Raw genomic sequence first — 20,991 nt, forward strand, 5'->3', positions numbered from 1 at the left:
TAATGTCGTTTTAATTACTCTTCTGTATATATAACATATAAAACGATACCGCTTCACTTAAATTTAAATGAAACGGCGATGTTTTATCTCAAATATATATATATATATATTATATTGGCCGATTCGGTAGTTTGAAACTAATTCAGACAGGAACTGAATCGGCCGACGTTGATTTCTTCTTTTTTCTACTACTGGCCAGTCGGTTCTAGCTGGTTCTTGACTCCGGCAGCCAATTCCCGTATGTGACGATCGATCCTCTCAGTTCTTATATATCCCTAATTCTAGGGTCTCTACACCATATATTATTTACATTATATAATTTAATATTTAAATTATGTAAATAGTATATTCTATAAATTGATTTAAAGAATAGAACAACTTCGTACTATTGGATCCGATATGCTTTAGATTACATAATGTCCTTGTGGACGAGCCTTTGTTAGATTCCATGTGTACAATAGGTTGAGTGTTGGGCTACGGCCTTTGGGCTTAGGGATTCCCTCAGAAGCCCGTGTGCTTTGGGGGAATCGTGGACAATCCTTTGTTAGATTCCACGTGTACAATATGGTGAGCATTGGGCTATTAGCCTCCGGTTCGGATTGCCTCTTCCTTCCCTATGCCCCTTGAAGCCTTGAAGGCATGATTTTGCTCTTATATCTAGTTTATTTTTATAATTCTTCTCAATTTATTTTATTATTATAATATTTTTAAATTTCTATATAAAATAAAATAAATAATTTTAGTTTTTTAAATCTTAAAAAAAAAATTTTATTTAATTTTTAATTTTAATCTCAATCCGTCTCATCTATAAAAAAAAAAAAAAACAAATATAAGTAGAATGGATAAGAAAAAACAATATTTGACATGTTTTTAAACCAGAAGTTGGCAGTAGACACAACTTAATTAGGCTGTTCTCTGATGAATTTTATTATATGATAATCAGAACAAATATAAAAATAATTTAAGTTATCCTTATAAAAAAACCCAAGACTTATAAAAAGAAATATTGATGACAAGTTGTTGAATCAAGTTTTGTATGGATACCATTAACGTTTGGATTCTAAACAAATTTCAACTTATCTTATATAATTATTATAATTTTTTAAAATTTTAATACAAAATATAATAAATAATTTAATTTTTTTAAATTTTAAAATAATAATAATATTAAAAAATAATATTATAATAATATTATATTTAATTTTTAACTTTCATCTCAATTCAATTCAACTCAGTTCAATATCCAAATGCAGCTATGAGAGTTGAGCTATATTAGTCATAGGATAGACGTGGATTTTCACTTATTGAGTTCATCTTCTTCATAAAATCAACGTGTTTATCGACTTAAAACATGTATTATTTTTTCGATAAATTGTCAAGTGGCACGATAATTCTTCCACTAATTTGTTTAGTTATGTTGAGACATTGGTCGATAATAATTATTCGAATATTTTGAAAAAAAAGTAGGTTCATTATTTATAAATAACAAAGTATTTAGTTTGGAATAGACTCTTCCAATTTCACTGGAAAATGGATATTATCCAAAAAACATGAATATTAGTACCATCCATTTAATATTCACATTTTCAACTAAATTGATAGTTATTGATTTGAATTAAAATAGAAATAATCTTATTTGTTTTGCATTATTGTATTCATAAGCTATCTATTGCCAAAATTCTTTTCATTTGCAATTAAATTAAAATGAGAGATTCAGGTCTAGTTTAGATATTGAGAATAGTCGAGACTTCACTATTATTTATTATTTTATTATTATTTTATATTTACTTTTTACTATTATTTAATATTATATCATTATTTTTCATAAAATACTTATAATACTGACAACGTGGACTCTTCCACAATAAAACCTCAAACTGATCTGTAATATAATGTTTTAGGCTTCGTTTGGAATTAAAATTCCTCTTAACTCATCTCAACTCATCAATACAACTTTTTCAAATCTTAACACAAAATATAATAAATAATTTAACTTTTTTAAATTTTAAAATAATAATAATAATAATAAATAATATTCTAATAATATTTTATTATCTCACCTCAACTCACTTTAATATCTAAACAAACCCTTATTCTTCGTTTGTTTTTGTCATATCTCTGTCTCTTTCGTCGAAGTTAACCATTCAAAATATTAAGAGAATAAAAAATATATTAATCTATTTATTAGTATCTAAATAAATTAATTTCTTTTTTGTTTAAAGGAAAAGTTTTCGATTGCTCGAGGATTGAGGTTTGGTTCAAAGACGTACGTCCACGTCAGCTCTACAAGAAGAACGAGGATGGACCAATCATATCTTACCACCTACAAGCATGACGTAGGCATGGCATCCTTGTTTTTACTGCAATAACCTCAATGGACCAACGATTTACCCTAAACAGAGGGTTCTCGTGGTAAATTGGGAATGAAGCCGAAACACTTCAAAGGGAGAATCCCGTACCTGTCAATGCGGAGACCCGTTCCCTGCGCCTTCCTCTGTAGATGCAAATCCTCCCTGATCAACGATTCTTAACGTACACCCTTCTCCACGGCTTCGTAGGATCACTTTCCATTACTCTTCCTTCTCCGTCTCATGTCTTCAAGACCCGTTGCTTCTCTTCCTCTTCGCCTTCTTCCCATGATTGGTTGTTCGTTTCCACGGTTCGGTGCACCCACCTCTGACTCTAGTGCATTCGGGAGATAACAGGTCTCAGTTGCAATGGAGATCTCTCGTTGGGTCTTGCTATTGTCGTTCTTTCTCTGCCTTTTCGCATCTGGATGTTTCTCTATCGAGAACTTCCACCAAGCGTAAGTGATTTTAACTGTTTTCTAGTTATTTGGATTTGAATCTGAGGTTAATTGGATATTTTTATTGCATTACTGGAATGGTCAAAGTTGAACATTTTGATGTTTGATTCCTATACAAAGTTTCCGTTTTTGCAATGGGTTCTTTGTAGCTTTCGTGATCTTGGTGATACGTTATCTGTGAGGGTTGGCACTTTGTAATTTGTATGTACTTTTGCTGCTTTTGGGAACGGAATTCGCTTTATCTTTCCTTGACGGAACTAGAATAAAAACACTTTTGAGTACTTTAATTTAAACAGTATCCACATTCTTTCTATATGCGTTCCATCGTCGTTTGAGCTTTACGGTAATCTTTTGTAAAATGAATCACATTGGTGTTTTGGTTAGGGTGTAATCATAAAGAGGTTGAATTGGTGTCAGTGTGAGGTAGAACAATGTAGTGCTTGGACTATAAGACAGTTTGGCCGTACTACGATCTTTTAGTTTAATTTAAGTTGCTTTAGAAGATGAATGATGGCCCAGTAGGTTGGCAGTTTCCAAAGAAAGTAGTTTTTTAGTTTTTATCTTTACTGATACAAAAACCAAGTATTATTTTTGATCAGTAAAAAAGAGAGATATTATATATATGAATGAAATAAACGTAATCTTTGTACACAGGACGTATTCAAAGGAACTCCTAAAAACATTCTAAAGGCTAATTAAAGACCAGAATTTCTGAACATTGTCCCCATTTAATACAATATTGGAAAACCAACACATTAGAGTGTGGAGAAAAAAATTCTTCAACTCAGTACTTGTGCGTTCCTTATCTTCAAAACAACGGGCATTCCTTTCCGTCCAAATACACCACATAATACACAGCAGGATCATCTTCCACACGGCTGCCACTTGATTGCAACCTTGCAGCTTTGACCAACATCCCAGCATGTCCACCACCCGCTTAGGCATAACCCAGGCAATATCAACCCTCAGAAAGATCTCATCCAACAACACTCTTGTTACCTCACAATGTAGTAATAGATGGTCCACAGATTCTCTATTCTTCTTACACAAATAGCACCAGTCCAATACTATGCATCCTCTCTTCCTCAAGTTATCCGTGGTCAATATCTTCCCAAGAGCTGCACTCCAAACGAAGAAAGCTACTCTAGGGGGCACACGAGCCCTCCAAATATTCTTCCAAGGGAACGGAGTAATCTCAAGTCGTGTTGTCAAGATGCTATAATACACCTTGACTGTACATAACTTATGGTTATTAGACCTCCATTTCAAACTATCTCGCTGTGTCGCTGGAATCTCCGTAGAATATAATAAGCTGAAAAATTATGAAACAATAGATAATTCCCAGTCATGTAGATCCATATTAAAAAGGATATTCCACAGATGCATTCCATTAGAGAATATACGCACATCAGCCACTGAAACTTCCCTATCAGTTGCAATAGAATATAAGGTCGGAAAAACTCTTCAAAGCCTGGACTCCACACCACACATCCCTCTAAAATTTGATGCGACTGCCCTCACCAACTACGAAGTGAACTTGATTTACAAAACCTGGCCACCCTTTCCTTATATACTTCCATAAACCCACCCCATAGCCTCCACTTACTTCCTTAGAGCACCACCCACCCCAATCTACCCCATATCTAGCATCAATAGTATCCCTCCACAATGACCCCTCCTCCAGATGATATCTCCATAACCATTTTCCCAATAAAGCTTTATTGAAAATTCTCAAATTACAGACACCCAACCCCCCATTCATGACTAGAGCGCATACAGTCTCCCATCTAACCAAATGGAATTTCTTCTCCTCTCCCATTCCACCCCACAGGAACGCCCTAAAGAGTTTCTCCACCCTATTCACCACCTCTACTGGCATAGGAAACAAAGATAAAAAATACGTTGGGAGATTAGTAAGAGTACTCTTGATAAGCGTGAGACGACCCCTCTTCGATAAGTACACTCGTTTCCAACCAGCCAGTCTTTTCTCTATCTTCTCCACTATCCCATCCCATATAGCTTTATTCTTGAAGGATGCTTCCAAGGGGAGACCCAAGTATTTCATTGGAAAAGAGGCCACCTTACAATCCAAGAGACTAGCTAACCTGAGAATATTAGGAACCGCCCCCACAGGAACCATCTCAGACTTGCCCAGATTCACCTTTAGCCCCGACACTGCCTCAAAACAAAGTAACAATGCTCTTAACGTTTGGATCTGGCTACTCTTTGCATCACAGAAAACTAGTGTATCATCTGCAAAAAGAAGATGTGATATGGTGATAGTGCCAACCTCTGCAAAAATAGCTCACTAAGTTATTGTATACCCATTTTCTCTCTCTTTTTTTCTCTCCGTACACGTTGTGTCTTTCTTGATTTTTTTCTGTTCTTCTTGTTGTTGGAGTTTGGCATGTTCAATGGTGGTAGTTCAGTGTGGTGATTAGCATGTAGTTCTGTGGAGTGTTAAGTTTTAGATTGGAGATTCTCGAAATAGTGCATTGTAGGGTGAAGATGGGTATGAGCACAGAGGTCTTCATTGAACAGAAGGTATTTGTGTTCAGTAGGGAGAATGATAGGTGGTGGAGAATCACTGAGAGTAGTTGGCGTGTGGTGAAATACATTTCATTAGAGCATGAGGCTTTGGGGTGGTTGGGTTTGATGGTGAGGGAGTGTGCTGCATCTTTGGGCTCTTTAGAGTTTTTTAGAACTCGTAGAACTGGAAATGCAGTTTTAATGATACAGAGGGGGTGCAACCGCAATGGAAGATATTTCTCCATTTCAGATTTTGGGCATGAAAAGAGGAGAGGTATGTTAGTGGTTCCAGAGGGCAGGAAGGGTGAGGGGTGGAGGAAATTTGGAGATAAGTTGAGGGAGTTCATGGCTCATCCCTCTGTTTCGGGGGTGAGTAACAGAGTGAGGGCACTCTCATGGCATTCGCAGGCAGCCAAGGTTGATGCTCCTTCATTGATGGTGGATGCCTCAAGGTTGTACAGTGAGGTCCTTCAAGTGCAGAAAGTATGGCAGCAAGAGGTGAGTGGAGCGGTGCCTATAGTGCCAGAGGTTGCGCAGAGATTGTGCAGAGGCAGTGAAACAGAAGAAGAATTTCTGTTAAGGGGTCTGTGTAATATGGAGATTAAAGTGGGGCTGTTGTTGGAAGAGTTGATTGAGCTTAAATGGTGTGTAAAGGGAAAGGGAGTGAAGGATTCGGGTAATGGGCTGGGTGTAAAGGAAGGGAAGCTGGGCTGGGATGGGAAGCTCGCTGGGCTGGCGAAGGGGGAAAGGGCCAAGGGGCCGGGTCAGGTTGCGGGTTCAAATCTGGTTTGGAAGGCGACTCGGGTACCACCCGATATTTCGGGTCAGTGCCTTGCGCAGCTTCTCGGGACGCCGATACATGCCGGAATGGCTACGGTACCGGCACAGAAACTCCCGACCGCCCTCGAGGAGCATCAGGGTGAGTCGGTTCAGGCACCTCGCCGGGAGGTTATCGAGGAAGGCATGGTTTCGACTAAGCAAGGGCCGATACCCACTATTCCTACGTCGTTGTGTTGTAGGTTGTCAGTGGAGGAGTCACAGATGCTGCCGGGTGAGGTGGATGAAGGGACATCAGCGGTTTTTGTGCAGTCTCACTTGCCGGAGCATGGGCTCTCCCTACTGAGGGCTCCGAGAGTTCAAGAGGAGCTTATAAGTGGGTTTTGTCTGTCGATGGTTCACGGGTTGGGGTTGGAGGAGGCTCAGAAACAGTTGTGTGTAGGGGAGGGAGGTTCTGCAGTTTCGTTGGAACAGGGGTTGGTTGTTTCTGAGGGGTACACAGTGGAACCAAGTGTTGATGTTTCTGTGGGGTATGCAGGGGAACCTAGGGTCGAATCAGGAGTTGTAGGTGGCTCGGAATTGGCATTATTTGCTTCTGTCAGTAATGCTGAAGAGGGGGTCACTCTAACACCCTTGTGCACACTCCCACCCAGTAATTATGGGAGTTCTTCGTCAAAGTGGGTTTTCAAAAAAGTGGAGGAAATTCAGGAGGTCATTGGGATTTCGTTTGGAGGGTACGAAGAACAATTTAAGGCCCTCCTTGTAGCACTTGAGGCTAGTCATTCAAAGTCAGCCTCTAAGCGGGATAGGGAGCTTAAAAAGTTAATTTGCTCTATTAATTATGATGTGAAAGAAGGGAGTGGTGGAAGGGATCGATCGAGGGGGAGGGGTAACATAGTTGTTTATGAAGCCTAAGATTTTATCATGGAATGTCCAGGGGCTTAATGATCGTAATAAGTGCCTCCGAATCAAAGCTTTATTGCGGTTGTGGAAGGGTGATGTGGTGTGTTTGCAAGAAACAAAGAGACGTTTTATTGACGGGAAATTCGTGCGCGTTTATGGGGGTGTTCATATGTAGGTTGGACTTATTTGGCCTCTTCGGGAGCCTCAAGTGGAGTATTGCTTATGTGGGATAAAAGAGTGGTTGAGATGATTGAGGAATGTGTTGGAGAGTTTACGGTTGCAACTTTATTTAAAAATGTAGATGATGGATGAGAATGGGCATTTGCAGGTTCCTACGGTCCTAACGTGGATCGGGACAGGAGAAGGTTGTGGGAGGAGTTGGCGGGAGTATACTCCTTATGGGAGGTGCCGTGGTGCATGGGGGGTGATTTTAATACTATTCGGTTTCCTAGTGAGGGGTCAGGACACTGTCGTCATTCTTTGGCCATGGAGGAATTCAACGAGTTCATATTTGATCTAGATTTTATGGATCTCCCTTTGTTAGGGGGTGAATTCACTTGGTCAAATGGGCGGGTTTGGTCGAGACTGGATAGATTCTTAGTATCTCTTTCATGAGAAGCTAAATATCCGGAAGCAAGCCAGAGAAGACTAGCTCGAGTCAGTTCTGATCATTATCCTATCATTTTGGATTGTGGGGGTATTCATAGGGGGCGACGGTATTTCAAGTTTGAAAATATGTGGTTAACAGCTGATGGGTTTGCAGAGAGGGTTAGTGGTTGGTGGTCTTCATATCAGTTTGTCGGTACACCAAGTTACATTTTGGCAAGTAAGTTGAAGGCATTGAAACAAGACTTAAAGAAGTGGAATTTGGAGGTGTTTGGTCATATTGACAACCAAAAGATTTCACTGTTGGAGGAACTGCAGGAACTTGAGAATAAAGAGCTTTTGGGAGATAATACGGAGGAGGTGTTATTGAGGAAGGGAGCGGTTATGGCAAATTTGGAAAGGGTCTTGCTATCGGAGGAGATCTCATGGCGTCAAAAATCTAGGGCACTTTGGTTGAAAGAAGGTGATAGATGTACGAAGTTTTTTCACGAAGTGGCTAATTCACATCGACGGAACAATGTCATAGTGTCACTTCAATCAGGCTCTCAGGTGATATCTTCTCCTTTTGAGCTTGAAAATCACATAGTACAGTATTATGAGTCTCTTCTCTCGGAATTCGTTAGTTGGAGGCCGAAGCTTGATGCTTTGCATTTTGAGGAAATTGATTCGCAGAGTGTGAGTAATATGGAGAGACCTTTTATTGAAGAAGAGATCCACAAGGTCATAGCTGGCATGGCAAAGGATAAAGGGCCAGGGCCGGATGGTTTTTCAATGGGGTTCTTCCAAACTTGTTGGGATATTGTAAAAGATGATGTTATGCAGGTTTTCCACGAATTTCATGCCTTTCAGAAGTTTGAAAAATCCATCAATACATCCTTTATTGCTCTTATTCCTAAGAAAAATGGGGCTTCGTCTATTGAAGATTTTCGGCCGATAAGCCTGGTTAGTAGTGTGTATAAGATAATCTCGAAGGTCCTTGCTAACCGGCTTAGCCCGGCGTTAGAACATATTATCTCCAAGTCCTAGAACGCTTTTATTCGTGGGAGACAAATTATTGACTCAGTACTTATTGCAAATGAATGCTTGGATTACAAGATAAGGGAGGGAGGTTCAGGTGTTCTGTGCAAGCTTGACATGGAAAAGGCCTATGACCATGTGAATTGAGAATTCCTCTTATACGTGCTTGAGAGATGTGGTATTTCTACCGCCCATTTCTCAGTTTTGGTTAATGGTACACCTGCTAGTTTTTTTGCTAGTTCAAGAGGCCTTCGGCAGGGAGATCCTTTATCTCCTCTTTTATTTGTCATAGTTATGGAGGCTTTGAGTAGGATGGTGCAGGCTGCGGTTGGGAAAGTATTTATAAGTTTCAAGATATACTCTTCCAATTCAAGTAGTAATCCTCATAATGTTATGGATGTGGCTATCTGCATGTTTTTTGTTGATATAAGTACAAGAAACTTACACTTCACCTTATAACCTCTATGGGCTAAGGGGAAATCTATATATTTATTTATATATATAGATTAATTATATCCCATCAGTATTAGTGTTGTCTATTGCATCAGAGGATTGTTTTACTTGTTTCGTCCATGGTATCATGCCCTTCTTATGCTTATTGCACTCTTTTATCGCATTGCTTTGGAGATTATAGGCTTCTTATCATTGTTCATTTGATTTTTGCCTCTTTTTGCACAATGTTTAGAGGCTGATGCACATCTTTGTTTTGGTATGTACAGGTTTCCTATTGTTGAACCTGATCCTGGACATACAAAACTTCGCCTTGCAAGGGAAGGCTTGGAGGCCATTGAGAGGATAACCACTCCTATTGCAGCTGTTGCTGTAAGCCTGAGATTCATGCTTCTGAGCATCTATATTCAACCTTTATTTTCCAATGTCATAAGAGTAAAGGAAGCAGCTTGCCTCGGGTTTTTGTTCCCATTTCGTCCCATTCGGGGTCTAGATTTTTCCATACCATCTAAATTTGATTCTACTGTCTTTATTAAGTCATATTATATAATGATATCAATTTTTATCATCGCACCTTAGAAACTTGGCACTCACTCACTACAGATTTGCACAACTCACTCACCCCTGCATCCTCAACATCGAACTCCCTAACCTCCATATCCCCAGCGACCACTAAGAACACCACTGCTACCAAAAAGTAGCACATGAAACAGTCACAATTCTCAGCTCAGTGCTGATGATCTGAGCAATTAAGACGCCATAGGTACCATACGTGTGGCTCCCCTCACTATTATGTAATTATGAAAGCTTCGGTCCATTACATCATCACTGATGACTATCTTACATTCAGCGAGAGGGTTTTGGTCTATACTAGATTAGCACCCCCAAAGGAAAGCTGTGGGCATTTCTGTTTGATTCATATGTTGGGAGTCCTTTTGGTCCTCAAGGAAAGCACATGGGCGTGAGGTCATCAACTGTCTCTATGATGGAACAGGTCTTGTTACACAATGTGGGAGCAATTTGAAGTTGTGTTCACGTTCTTCTTGTGGAAATTTTGCAACGTAGTACTTAATGTGATTGTATACACCATGGTCATGGCAACAACATCATACTTGATGCAGCAGTACACCATGATCAGGTTGTTTTGGTGGAAATCACCATGCTCTTTACAATTCTCCATCTGTTCACCAGAATTTCCAACATAACTTTCTCACTTTACACCTTTAAACTCATTTGCTTGGCCATGATAGTGCCCTTAGAGCTCAGCAAGTTCTATGGCTCTAGCTTTCCTTGCTTGGGTATCTGCACCAACGTCAAATTCAACGACAAGTAGATCGACCCTAAAAATGTGATTGTTCAGAGCTTGTTTATTTCACATGCATGTGGAAGACTGACTGGTTTCAGCAGTGGCAGTGGTTTTAACAGTTGCTATGGATGTGGAGGTTGGGGAGTTAGGCATTGAAGAGGCAGGAGGTGAGTGGGTGCAGTGATTCAATGATTTGAGGGGATGAATGAGAATGATTTTATTAAAGGAAATGGGAGCAAACTCAATTCAAGGTTTCCAAGGTTAAGAGACCTATTCGAAATCTGCGTGTTTTAATTTTTCTAAATCTTAGAAACCATAACACCCTTGGCTTGACCATTTATAGCGTTTACTTCATGCTATGACGACCAATTTTCCTGCCTTTGCTTGATACCTATGGTAGGTTTCCACACAGCTAATTGATCATTTTTATGTCTTTCGGTTCTGTTCCAACTTCACCTTACCTATAATGGGTCAATTAATAACCCATGGCTTGAAAACGGAAGCTAGCTACTCCAAGTTTGGAAAATGCCTGAATATATGGAATTTTCTGCTAGGTGATAGCATTTTGCCAAAATTCTTAAATGCTGGAATACAAACTTGTTCATGACCATCATTATCCATTCTATAATTTGAAGCGTTCATTAGATACATCTTCTTGATCAGGTAATTGGGCCATATCGCTCTGGAAAATCATTTTTGCTTAATCAGCTTCTCTCCCTCTCTTGTTTTGAAGGTAAGACATCATTGTATGTTTTTTTCCATAAGACCATGGATTCATTGGTTTCAACAATTTGGTGTCTTTTATATTTGTTTTTGCCTCTCAGGTTTTGGTGTTGGACACATGCGTGACACAAAAACGAAAGGTAAAGCAATTGGGGCATTGACATTGTGGATATGCCTAACTGTTTGTGCAGATAGCTTTTAAACTGTCTCTTTGTTTTCTTTTTCCAGGTATATGGGTTTGGGGAACACCAATAGAGTTGGATATTGATGGAGTTAGTACTTCTGTCTTGTACCTTGATACAGAGGGATTTGAGAGTGTTGGGAAGTCTAATGTATATGATGACCGGTAATCTCCAACACATCATGTAATTTTGGTTTGCATTGATAATTGTAATTCTTGTACATTCCATGTTTCTAATATCTGGTTTTGCAGGATTTTTGCCCTGGCGAACGTTATGAGTTCTGTGCTTATCTATAACCTTCCGGAGACAGTTAGTTGCTCTGACTTTTACCTTTGCATTGTTTTCTTAGTTTCTATTGCTTGGGAAATTAAATGTTGAAGTGGCTTAGTGAACTGGGTTTTTGTGTACTTAAATACGAAAAGGAAAGAGGTAGGTAGATATGTGAATAGTAGATCTGAGCTTCAAATTCTGGCTACATGGCAATGTGGAATGAAAAATATGTGGATTTCAGTTGCTTTCTAGGTTTAGTAGGGCTGGTTAATGTGTGAAATTTAAGGTTTCTTTTAAGAACTAAAATCCAGGATGGAGGATGAGAAGAGTTGGATGACCATATCCCGGAATTTGAATGTTTACGTAGAGCAGAAATATGGTTCTAATGTGAATACAATAAACTATGTGTTTGATATGGGGAGCCTGAAAGAATGGAAGAAGTATCATAGAAAAAAGATCTTCTGATTTGGCATATAGCGATGACTGTAAACAAGAATCCACGTAAAGAATTTTCCAGATGTATTATGTCATTGATAAGACAGTCCTTTTTAGGTTCTTAAGATGCCAATTAATATAAAAATGACTACATATGAGATGCTACATCGTATATCAGGTTCCTAGCTACTACTGTCATTCAAACCCACTGTTTGCTGTTGATGCCTCTCTATTGGTTTATCATGTTATTCTAATTTGTTCGTCTCAACTGTAAGCACAGATTCGTGAAGCTGACATCTCTCGTCTGTCATTTGCTGTTGAGCTTGCTGAAGAATTTTATGGGAGGTACACACATCTCCAAGTTCTTTATTCCACAGTTTATGTCATTACAGGATGTATGTTGTCAAAATTTTTGCTGACAATTAGTTTTGAACATCCTACTTTTAGATACTAGACTAACTTGTTTATATTTGGTTTGAATTACAACAATACTCACATGGGGAATAGAGTGAAGGTAATCTCTTAGCCCATCTAATGTTGCTTTTATCATTATTTTTCTTGTGTTGAATTTTATTACTAATACTTTGTTATGCATTTGAATGGCTTGATACTTGCATAGGGGCAAGATGTTGCCTTTGAACCTGCCAAACTTCTGTGGCTTATCCAGCGTGATTTTCTACGTAAGTCCAAAAATGCTTTCCTAGAACATGTTTCATTGAAGAAGTAATTAAGGAAGCCCCATGGTATCAAGATTTTTATTTGGGCTCATTACCTTTTTCCTTGGCTTTCAAGAGTGTGCTGTAGGTTGGATCATGACAAGTTTTTAGCTTGGGAGATAACCTAAGCATGATGCCTCATGTGTTCTATTTAGGCAGAAAATAACAATTTTGTTGCTGTTTTACAGAAGGGAAGTCTGTGCAAGAAATGGTGGATGAAGCTCTTCGACGTGTCCCAAATAATGATGGTAAGTGTTTACCCTGATTGCATTCGTCACTGAATAAGTTCTGTTACAGTACCCTTACTGCAGTTTTATAACAAAGTTTTGGTTGTGGTGCACTTGTCATAATGGCAGGGGACAAAAACATTGAAATGGTAATATCTCTTCCTGATTGCTGCTTGCCAATTATTAGTATAGTATGATCACTCTGGACTTCTGAGTTTACTCTTTCTGTGACTTTTATTAGGTTAATCAAATTAGGGACTCATTGGCCGTTATGGGTGATAACAGCACAGCCTTTAGCTTACCACAAGTATGTCTTTGCCCCCATTTCTTTATAATCTCTTTCGGCCCCCTTTTGTTCTTCATTTTGATTGCCATTAATAAACCTAAGTACTAATAGACAGCTGGGTTACAAGGCATGTTGGCTTCCTAAGCTTATTGGGTGAAAAGGACACTTAAAATGTGGGAGGTACCCTTGTTGGACATAAATATGACATGGAAACAGTGATTTGCGGACGTTGGATATGAGAAGTATACAACTTTTGGTCAAACTCGTGCCCATTAAATGTGTCTGGCAAAGGAAAAGAGTTTATCCATGATCTGTTTGATGTTTTGTTGGTTGTTTTTGTCATATTTTCATGTAGTATGTGGTCGGTTTTACATAAGATGAAGAATCGGATGAGTCTCAATTTTTTCCTTTTATGCTAGAGTATAAAACTGATTTCTCTGGTGTTCTGGAATAATGATGCAAATGTTTTTTTCCCCCAAAATGTGTATCAGGGCAACTAACTTTTTAAAGCTTTACAGTTTCCAATATGTCAAAACTCCATATGCTGGTTCATTTATTCTAATAACCAATCTCAAATAGCTGGCTTGTGACCTTTATTGTCATGGATGTTGGGAAAGCACCAAAACTTTGACCATTCACGGTCATCCTGAGAGAGAGAGGTGTGCATCAGGTTTCTAATGAAATTTCTGATTTGCTAGTAAAGTGTGCATCAGGTTTCTCTTCTTTCTAATGAAATTTCTTATGCCCTTTTAAGGTCATATGGCTTTGTTTATTTGTTGGTTTTGCTGTAAATCCAGGATATTTGTTAGCAAATACAAACACCTGCTGTTAAATTTTTTGCGTCTGATGATCTTGTTGACCCCTCGTATGAACTTTTGAACAGCCCCATCTCCAGCGAACAAAACTTTGTGACATGAAGGATGGTGAACTCGATCCTATATATGTCAGGAAGCGAGAGCAATTGAAACAACTTGTTGCCGGCATTATTCGTCCAAAGATTGTTCAGGGTAAAACCTTAAATGGAAAGGAGTTTGTATATTTCCTGGAGCAGGTACCTCCCTGTAGTCTTGAAATTGTAGTTTAAACTTATCTATAATAAGAATGAAGTCCTCATGTGAGTGTCACTATTGGGAGGTGATGTGAAACTCAATTGGTGATTGTTTGATGCTGAGAATTGGAAATTGAACATGCTAAAAAACCATGCAAGTTCTGTCTCTTCCTCTTTAATAGTACAGATTTGTACACTGCTTTTATTCGTCTAATTTAAAGTGGCCTTTGCCTCTTGAGATTGTATTGGTTAATGTCCCTATATATGGAGTACTGCCTATTCTTTCTTAAAAAATACGATCACTGTGAGGGCCTTCTGTAGAAGTTCAAAGGGAAGGGGTTCAAATCACTCAAAACAATTCACTTGTGCTTAGTGGTTGCTAGGTTTTTTCCGTGTATACTTCCTATGTACTTGGGCTATGCCTTTTCGTATCAAGAAACAAAAATCAATAAAGTTTGTTTCTTACTTGTAATAAAAAAAAGTGTAGATGGGTCATAACTGGTCCACATGCCTTAGGTGTATCTAGTGATGGCTGTGGATTGATGCTCTTGACAAGTGGCTACTTTTACTTTTTACTTGCATTTAAAATGAACCAACTGGCATTTCCTCCCCCAATAAATAAAGGGCGAAGAGTGAAGTGAAATCATGGGTTCAATCAGTAACAGTGCCTAAGTCCCATATACTTAAAAGAAACTTGAAGATTATAACTAGTCATAAGCTTGAACAAGGTTTTGGAAGTTTATAATAATGATGTAATTTATTTATATACATTCCATTTAACTATATATTTTTTTAATTATTTAATTCTAGATACTTGAAGCCTTGAATAAAGGGGAGATCCCATCAACAGGCTCTCTGGTGGAGGTTTTCAATAAAGGTATTCTTGACCGATGCTTGAAGCTATACAGTGAAAAGATGGAAAAATTGGGCTTACCCCTATCTGAGACAGCTCTGCAAGATGCCCATGAAAGGTCCAGAGATGAAGCAATGCAAGTTTTTGATCAGCAGCATTTTGGACGACATCATGCAAAGAAATCAGTCATGCAACTGGATGAAGAAATAGAAAAGGTATGGGTCAGGCGGTTTTAGTAAAATAATTGTTTGATATATAAATTCATTTATATTCTTCAATTGCACTGTGAAATAGATGAAAAGTTCCATTACTAGTGGTTTCTAATGAAACTTGATTGAGCAAGCACACAAAGTGACTTGTGTATTCAGTAGCCCAAAGAAAAAGTTAATTTTATGTGCAGTGGTAATTAGTCAATACATTGTTGCCCTTTTATTTCTGTTTCACGATCATGCTGTTTGTAATAAAATTATCTTGAGATGTTTAGCCACTGGTGGCCCAGCAGTATTGGACATCTGGTGGCACTTTCTCCACTGCATTTTAAAGTTTAAAAGCAATACCCCGTCTTTTATATTTATTATAGGCACACCCATTTTCATGAATAAGCTATGAAGTTTGCAATGTTTTGAAACGTCATGCGCTTATATTCCTTTTTAAATTTTGTATAGGTGTATAAGAATGTTATTATGGCAAATGAATATCAATCATCAAAGCTTTGTGAGGCACTCTACACCGGATGCGAGGACAAGATGGACCAGCTTCAAGTTCTCAGGCTTCCATCCATGGCAAAATTCAATGCAGGTTTCCTTCAATGCAACCAAAGTTTTGAGCTCGAGTGTGTTGGACCGTCAAAAGCAAATTACGAGCAGCGGATGAAGAAGGTTAGGGTTTTTTGTTTTGCTCAAAATTTTCCTTTCAAGTTGTTGAACATCAGAGTTAATTTCAAGATTGATGCTTAGGCTATTGAGAGGGAAGCGCATGCTAGACTCTAATTCTGTTGCATAATCCTCACAGGTGGTGTTTATTAACGAAATAATATTCAATTTAGAGAAATAATAAAGATGAAGATAGGAATAAAAGATAGTAAACTTTCATTTTTTTGGTGATAGAAATGAAGGACTTGTTTTAATTGCTTTGTCGATAGAACTAAACTATTATTTTATTTACAAGTGTCCAAAATTGAAACATGCCACTCTTTCAATCTACTGAACTGTATACATGAATGTACCATATAAATCTGCAGATGTTGGGGAAGTCACGATCTCTTTTTATCAAGGAATATAATCACAGGCTCTTCAATTGGTTGGTGGCATTCTCCCTTGTCATGGTAGTGGTGGGCCGGTTTATCATAAAGTTTATTTTGATTGAAATTGGGGCATGGATACTCTTTATCTTCTTGGAGACATACACGAGGATGTTTTGGTCAGCAGAGTCGCTTTACTACAATCCAGCCTGGCATTTCATAGTTGCCACTTGGGAAACACTTGTTTACAGCCCTATCCTAGATTTGGACAGGTAATCAGATGGTTATTCTTTTGCACATCTCTTGTCACCTCAATCTTGCGTTTGGGTGCCTTCTAGATTGTGTTTAATAAAATTTTCAATTCTTAACAAAGCAAAATTTAGTACCATTGTTGCTGCATGGTGTTGCACCTCTAACCGAAGGCGCTAGATTTACTTTAGAGCCACATGTGTACCATCATAGTAAAATCCAAGGGTTTCCTACATACAAATATGTTCTGTATCAGCTTTCTAGCTAAAGATATATGTCTTCTCCTTCTTTTCCAAATATGTTCTTATCCTGCATTTGAGTTGCCTTGAGTAGCTACTTGTAAAAAAGAAATGTTGTATGTTGAGTAGCATTTCTTCTTTGATTTATATCTTGTATTGTATTTATCGAATTATTTTGTATTGTTTGAGACAGATGGGCTCTTCCCATGGGTTTCATGTTGGCGATTGCTATAGTATATTGGCGTTGTTACGGGGGAAGAAAACACGGAACTCGTTGGCTATTACCCCTGTACAACAATCACAAAAGTGGCCCAAATCGGCCAAGATCAGATTAGAAGTGTAGCAACTGTGTGCTTGAAGCTTCTGGTATGCTCCTGTTCAATCACACGATTTATACATGAAGCCCGCCAATTCATTCTTGGGTCCTCGGTAGAGATTTTATTGCAAAACTGTGAAGAGGGGAAAAGATTGTTGGCTGTTCTGCAAAGTGTCTCCAACTGTAGCATCTCCAAATGGTTTCTGTTCTATTGATTATTTCAAAGGTCTATCATTCCACATTTGTCATTAAATTACCCAGTAAATTGGAATGTGATCATATGTTTAGAAGGGGGAAAAGAAAGAAGAAGAAAGGAACATAGGACAAAGAAGAAGAGAATTTGTTTTAAAGGAGTGACACTTGCTTCGAAATTCTTTCTCGCTGCTAGGTCTACTGACATGAAATTAGATTTTTTCTTTTTCTTTTGTGAAATAACTGTTAAAAATAACACCTATTCATTTATTAATTGCATGCGTTCGATGAATTGCATGATGAACGTGCGCGATCTGTTTATTATACATCATGTGCACTAGTTTCATTGGATCTTACTTCAATCTATTGTGGCGGGCATGAACTCTTAGTTGCCATAAGCTTTTAGCATCTGAAAGTGTCATCTGTCTGATCTATCCTAAATATTTTTGTACAAATCAAGGGATCGAGGGATAAAAAACATACAGATCTCATAGCATTTCATGTTGGATGTTGAACTAAGTTAAGATGAGTTGAGAGTTTTTTTATGAATAATAATGAGTTGAGATGGTAGAGCGAGTTTTGTGGGGCCTACTTAATATGAGTTTAGATGTGTTTAGATGTTAAAATGAGTTTAGATGTATTTATGAAAAATTGAAAAAGGTTGTGGGTTCCATATGTAAAGAAGTGTTGAGTGGAAAAAGGTTGTAGGGCCTACGTGTAAAGAAGTTTTGAATTGAGTTAAATTTAATGATTTGAGAGTTGAATATTTAGATGTTAAGAAGAATTTTAGTCGATTCAAAACTAGATGAGTTTTTTCAGTAAGATCAAGCTGCCGGCATGCCAAACGTGTGTGGCAATATTGCGTGGGCCGTCACACATATATCATGCAACGCTTGTTTATAATCACATGATTTTAATTGAGATTATCATAAAACTTTTTATGTCTTTAATTTGTTTAGAAGTGAAGCTAAAAATTCTTCAACTTATGTGTTAAAAGGATTTTGTAGAAGAATCACGGAATATTTATATATATATATATATATTTATATAATGCGCTATTTAAAGCACTACTGCTAATAAAGTATATAAAAAACTTTTAACATATAGTTTTGGATAAAAAAAGTTATCAATATATACATTAATTTATTGCTTGAGGATTTCTACAATCACAAAGAAACTTGACAAAAAGTATTTGAAGAATAAAGCATGAATACTTTATTCAACTTTTTAACTTTAATCTCAACTCATATCATTTCCGAAAACAAACAAACCCTAAATTAACAAAATGCTATATTTTTTTACTTGAGACATTTCCATGGATTTACTAGATCTCCTATGGTTCTGGCATGAATTTTAAAACTTGTACTAAGAAATTATAGAGAGGCTCACAAAGCGAGTCTCACAATATTTATTGAGCATTTAACATTATAATAAATATTGTAGAACCCACTTTATATCTTTCTTGATCCCACTCTAATCCTAAAGGTGATTATAATTAAGCTAGCATATTGCAAGAACTAGAAAAACTTGAGGAAGAGGCCGATGATCGAAGGATTCTCATGTACGTAGTACTTGCACAGATGACCTAGTAGTGATCGATCATTGAAAAATACTTTGTACGTATCATGGGAAGTTCAGGGACGCAGCCATCAATTAGAGGATCATGATTGATGGAGATGTCATGTAACTAATTTGTATAATTTGGTTATACTCATATTGCTGACGTTAGGATTCGGCCTTGACTTGTTGCAGATTCTGATCATGGCCGCATGGCAAGCTAGCTAGGTTTGGATAATATTAATGTTGCATGTTGTCTTTACCATTTTGATTAGACAGTGGAATTTATTAGTGGATCATGATCATCATGTTCATCCATCAGTCTGAAAAAAAGGTTAGTTTTGATTATTCTTTTGGTGCTACGTACATGGAATATTGCCCGGCCAGCCAGTTGTGTTGATCATGGCCGATTATATATATGTGACATGGATTAATGTTTGAGTGGTACTTGGCTGGAATATATCATTGTCTGTGTTGTAAGAGTCGGAAAATCATGACCAAATCTCATGATGATTAATTTAAAGGGATCGAACCAACGCCAAATTAATGGTTAATTTGGGGTTAAGGGGCTCATGTCGATGGAGGGGGGGTTAGGGGGGTTTTCAGAGGTTAGGGTTTAAAATTAAGCAAGTGCATGGCATGCATGGGTTGTGCACACAAATGATCAGTTTGATTTTTTTTTTCCTTTTTTTAAAAAAAAATTAGTATACATGGACGTTTAATTTGTCAAATATTAAAGTCACGCGCGCGCGTTAGTATAATTTGTGAGATATTTTTGTAGAATATTTGTAAGTAAATTAAGTACTTCTCATATTGATAACATCTATAATGATGAAATGTTACATTTAGATAACATGACTTTTTAATTCGGTCGTCTATTAAAAGAATATTAGTCCTATATTACATATATTTCCTTCTAAGTTGTCAACTGTACAAGTTAACAATAGCATTGATTAAATGAAAGAAGGGGCTCCGGTGTATAGAGGGGACCTCGCCGTTTAAAAAGTAACCATAGAAACGATGGATTCCATTTTTTTTCATATTAATTTATATTTTATAATAGGTATTTTGATAGTAAAGGAGGTCATTTTAGATTTTTAATTAGGAGGTGATTTTTTTTTTGAAGATGGACTAAGGGGGAGAGGTTATTATATATATATATATATATAATATGCTCGTGGCTATGCTGGAGGAGATCACCTCAATAATGTGATTTAATTACAATGAGCTGTAATTATTTTCATAGATAGATAATTAATCATTAATTTGGAATATATATGTACATATAATACGGTCATGTACGTATACAGATTTTATTCCTCAAAATATATGGTCTATATACATACGTACCTTTTAATTTAAGTACCCTTATCACACGTACGTAGTACTTATACAACCTAATTAGTTTTTTTTTTCGGTCTTTTTTATTCGTATATAAAATAATTTTATTACCAAATTTACATGCAATATTTAGTCAACAAAATAATCATATATATATATATATAATTATTATTTTTCAAATAAATTTGTTTCCTTTTTCCCCCCTTTCATATTTGGTATGCTAACTAGACTTTTCCTTTGAAATTATCTGTTCCATGTTTAAAACGTTGATCTTACGTTTTCAGACATCAGCCCTGACAGACAATTCCTACGCGCACATATACACACGCGTACTCTCTACTTAAGGAGCAGACGGAGACACCTCAGTGTTCGACCCGAGTGGCTGAAACATAGTGTAATCCGAAAGAGGTAAATAATACAGTGTTTCTGCAGCAAAAGCACGATGACTTCTCGTATTGGTTTAAGGTTCGAATCAGAGGTCCAAAATAAGGCAGAAGTACAGGTGGAGAGACGTGATTGGATGGAACAAAAGCCAGTATTATTGTGCCAAAGCATGGGATAGTTGTCAGTGCATGAAATTAACGAAGAAAGAATCTGAGTGCAGGTGTCATTTATTAATGGAGTCCTCAGAAATTAATTAACTCTTCAGAGTGAAGCCAAATGCATATAAAACGGGCCCTTTTCATTATCTTCAGTCTCTATCTGTCCTTATAATCTCTTCTT

General features: G+C 37.4%; 1 protein-coding gene across 2 annotated transcripts; it reads left to right on the forward strand.

Moving 5' to 3' along the window:
- Nucleotides 1–2,417: 2,417 nt before the first annotated feature.
- LOC108996019 (guanylate-binding protein 5) lies at nt 2,418–17,696 on the forward strand. 2 transcript variants are annotated; one of them, XM_018971739.1, is made up of 17 exons: nt 2,418–2,806; nt 9,358–9,460; nt 11,058–11,127; nt 11,219–11,257; nt 11,346–11,463; nt 11,551–11,608; nt 12,285–12,349; nt 12,512–12,518; nt 12,624–12,684; nt 12,909–12,968; nt 13,077–13,096; nt 13,189–13,254; nt 14,117–14,284; nt 15,092–15,349; nt 15,800–16,012; nt 16,375–16,646; nt 17,056–17,696. In XM_018971739.1, the coding sequence occupies exons 1-17, from the start codon at nt 2,718–2,720 to the stop codon at nt 17,195–17,197; spliced, it is 1,809 nt and encodes a 602-aa protein (XP_018827284.1). In that variant the 5' UTR covers nt 2,418–2,717; the 3' UTR covers nt 17,198–17,696. The 2 variants fall into 2 exon arrangements, with proteins under 2 accessions (XP_018827284.1, XP_018827285.1); XM_018971740.2 differs by lacking the exons at nt 2,418–2,806; nt 9,358–9,460 and adding an exon at nt 10,636–10,654.
- The last annotated feature ends 3,295 nt before the right edge of the window (nt 17,697–20,991 follow it).

Source organism: Juglans regia, chromosome 1, assembly GCF_001411555.2.
Source record: "Juglans regia cultivar Chandler chromosome 1, Walnut 2.0, whole genome shotgun sequence".
NCBI lineage: Eukaryota > Viridiplantae > Streptophyta > Magnoliopsida > Fagales > Juglandaceae > Juglans > Juglans regia.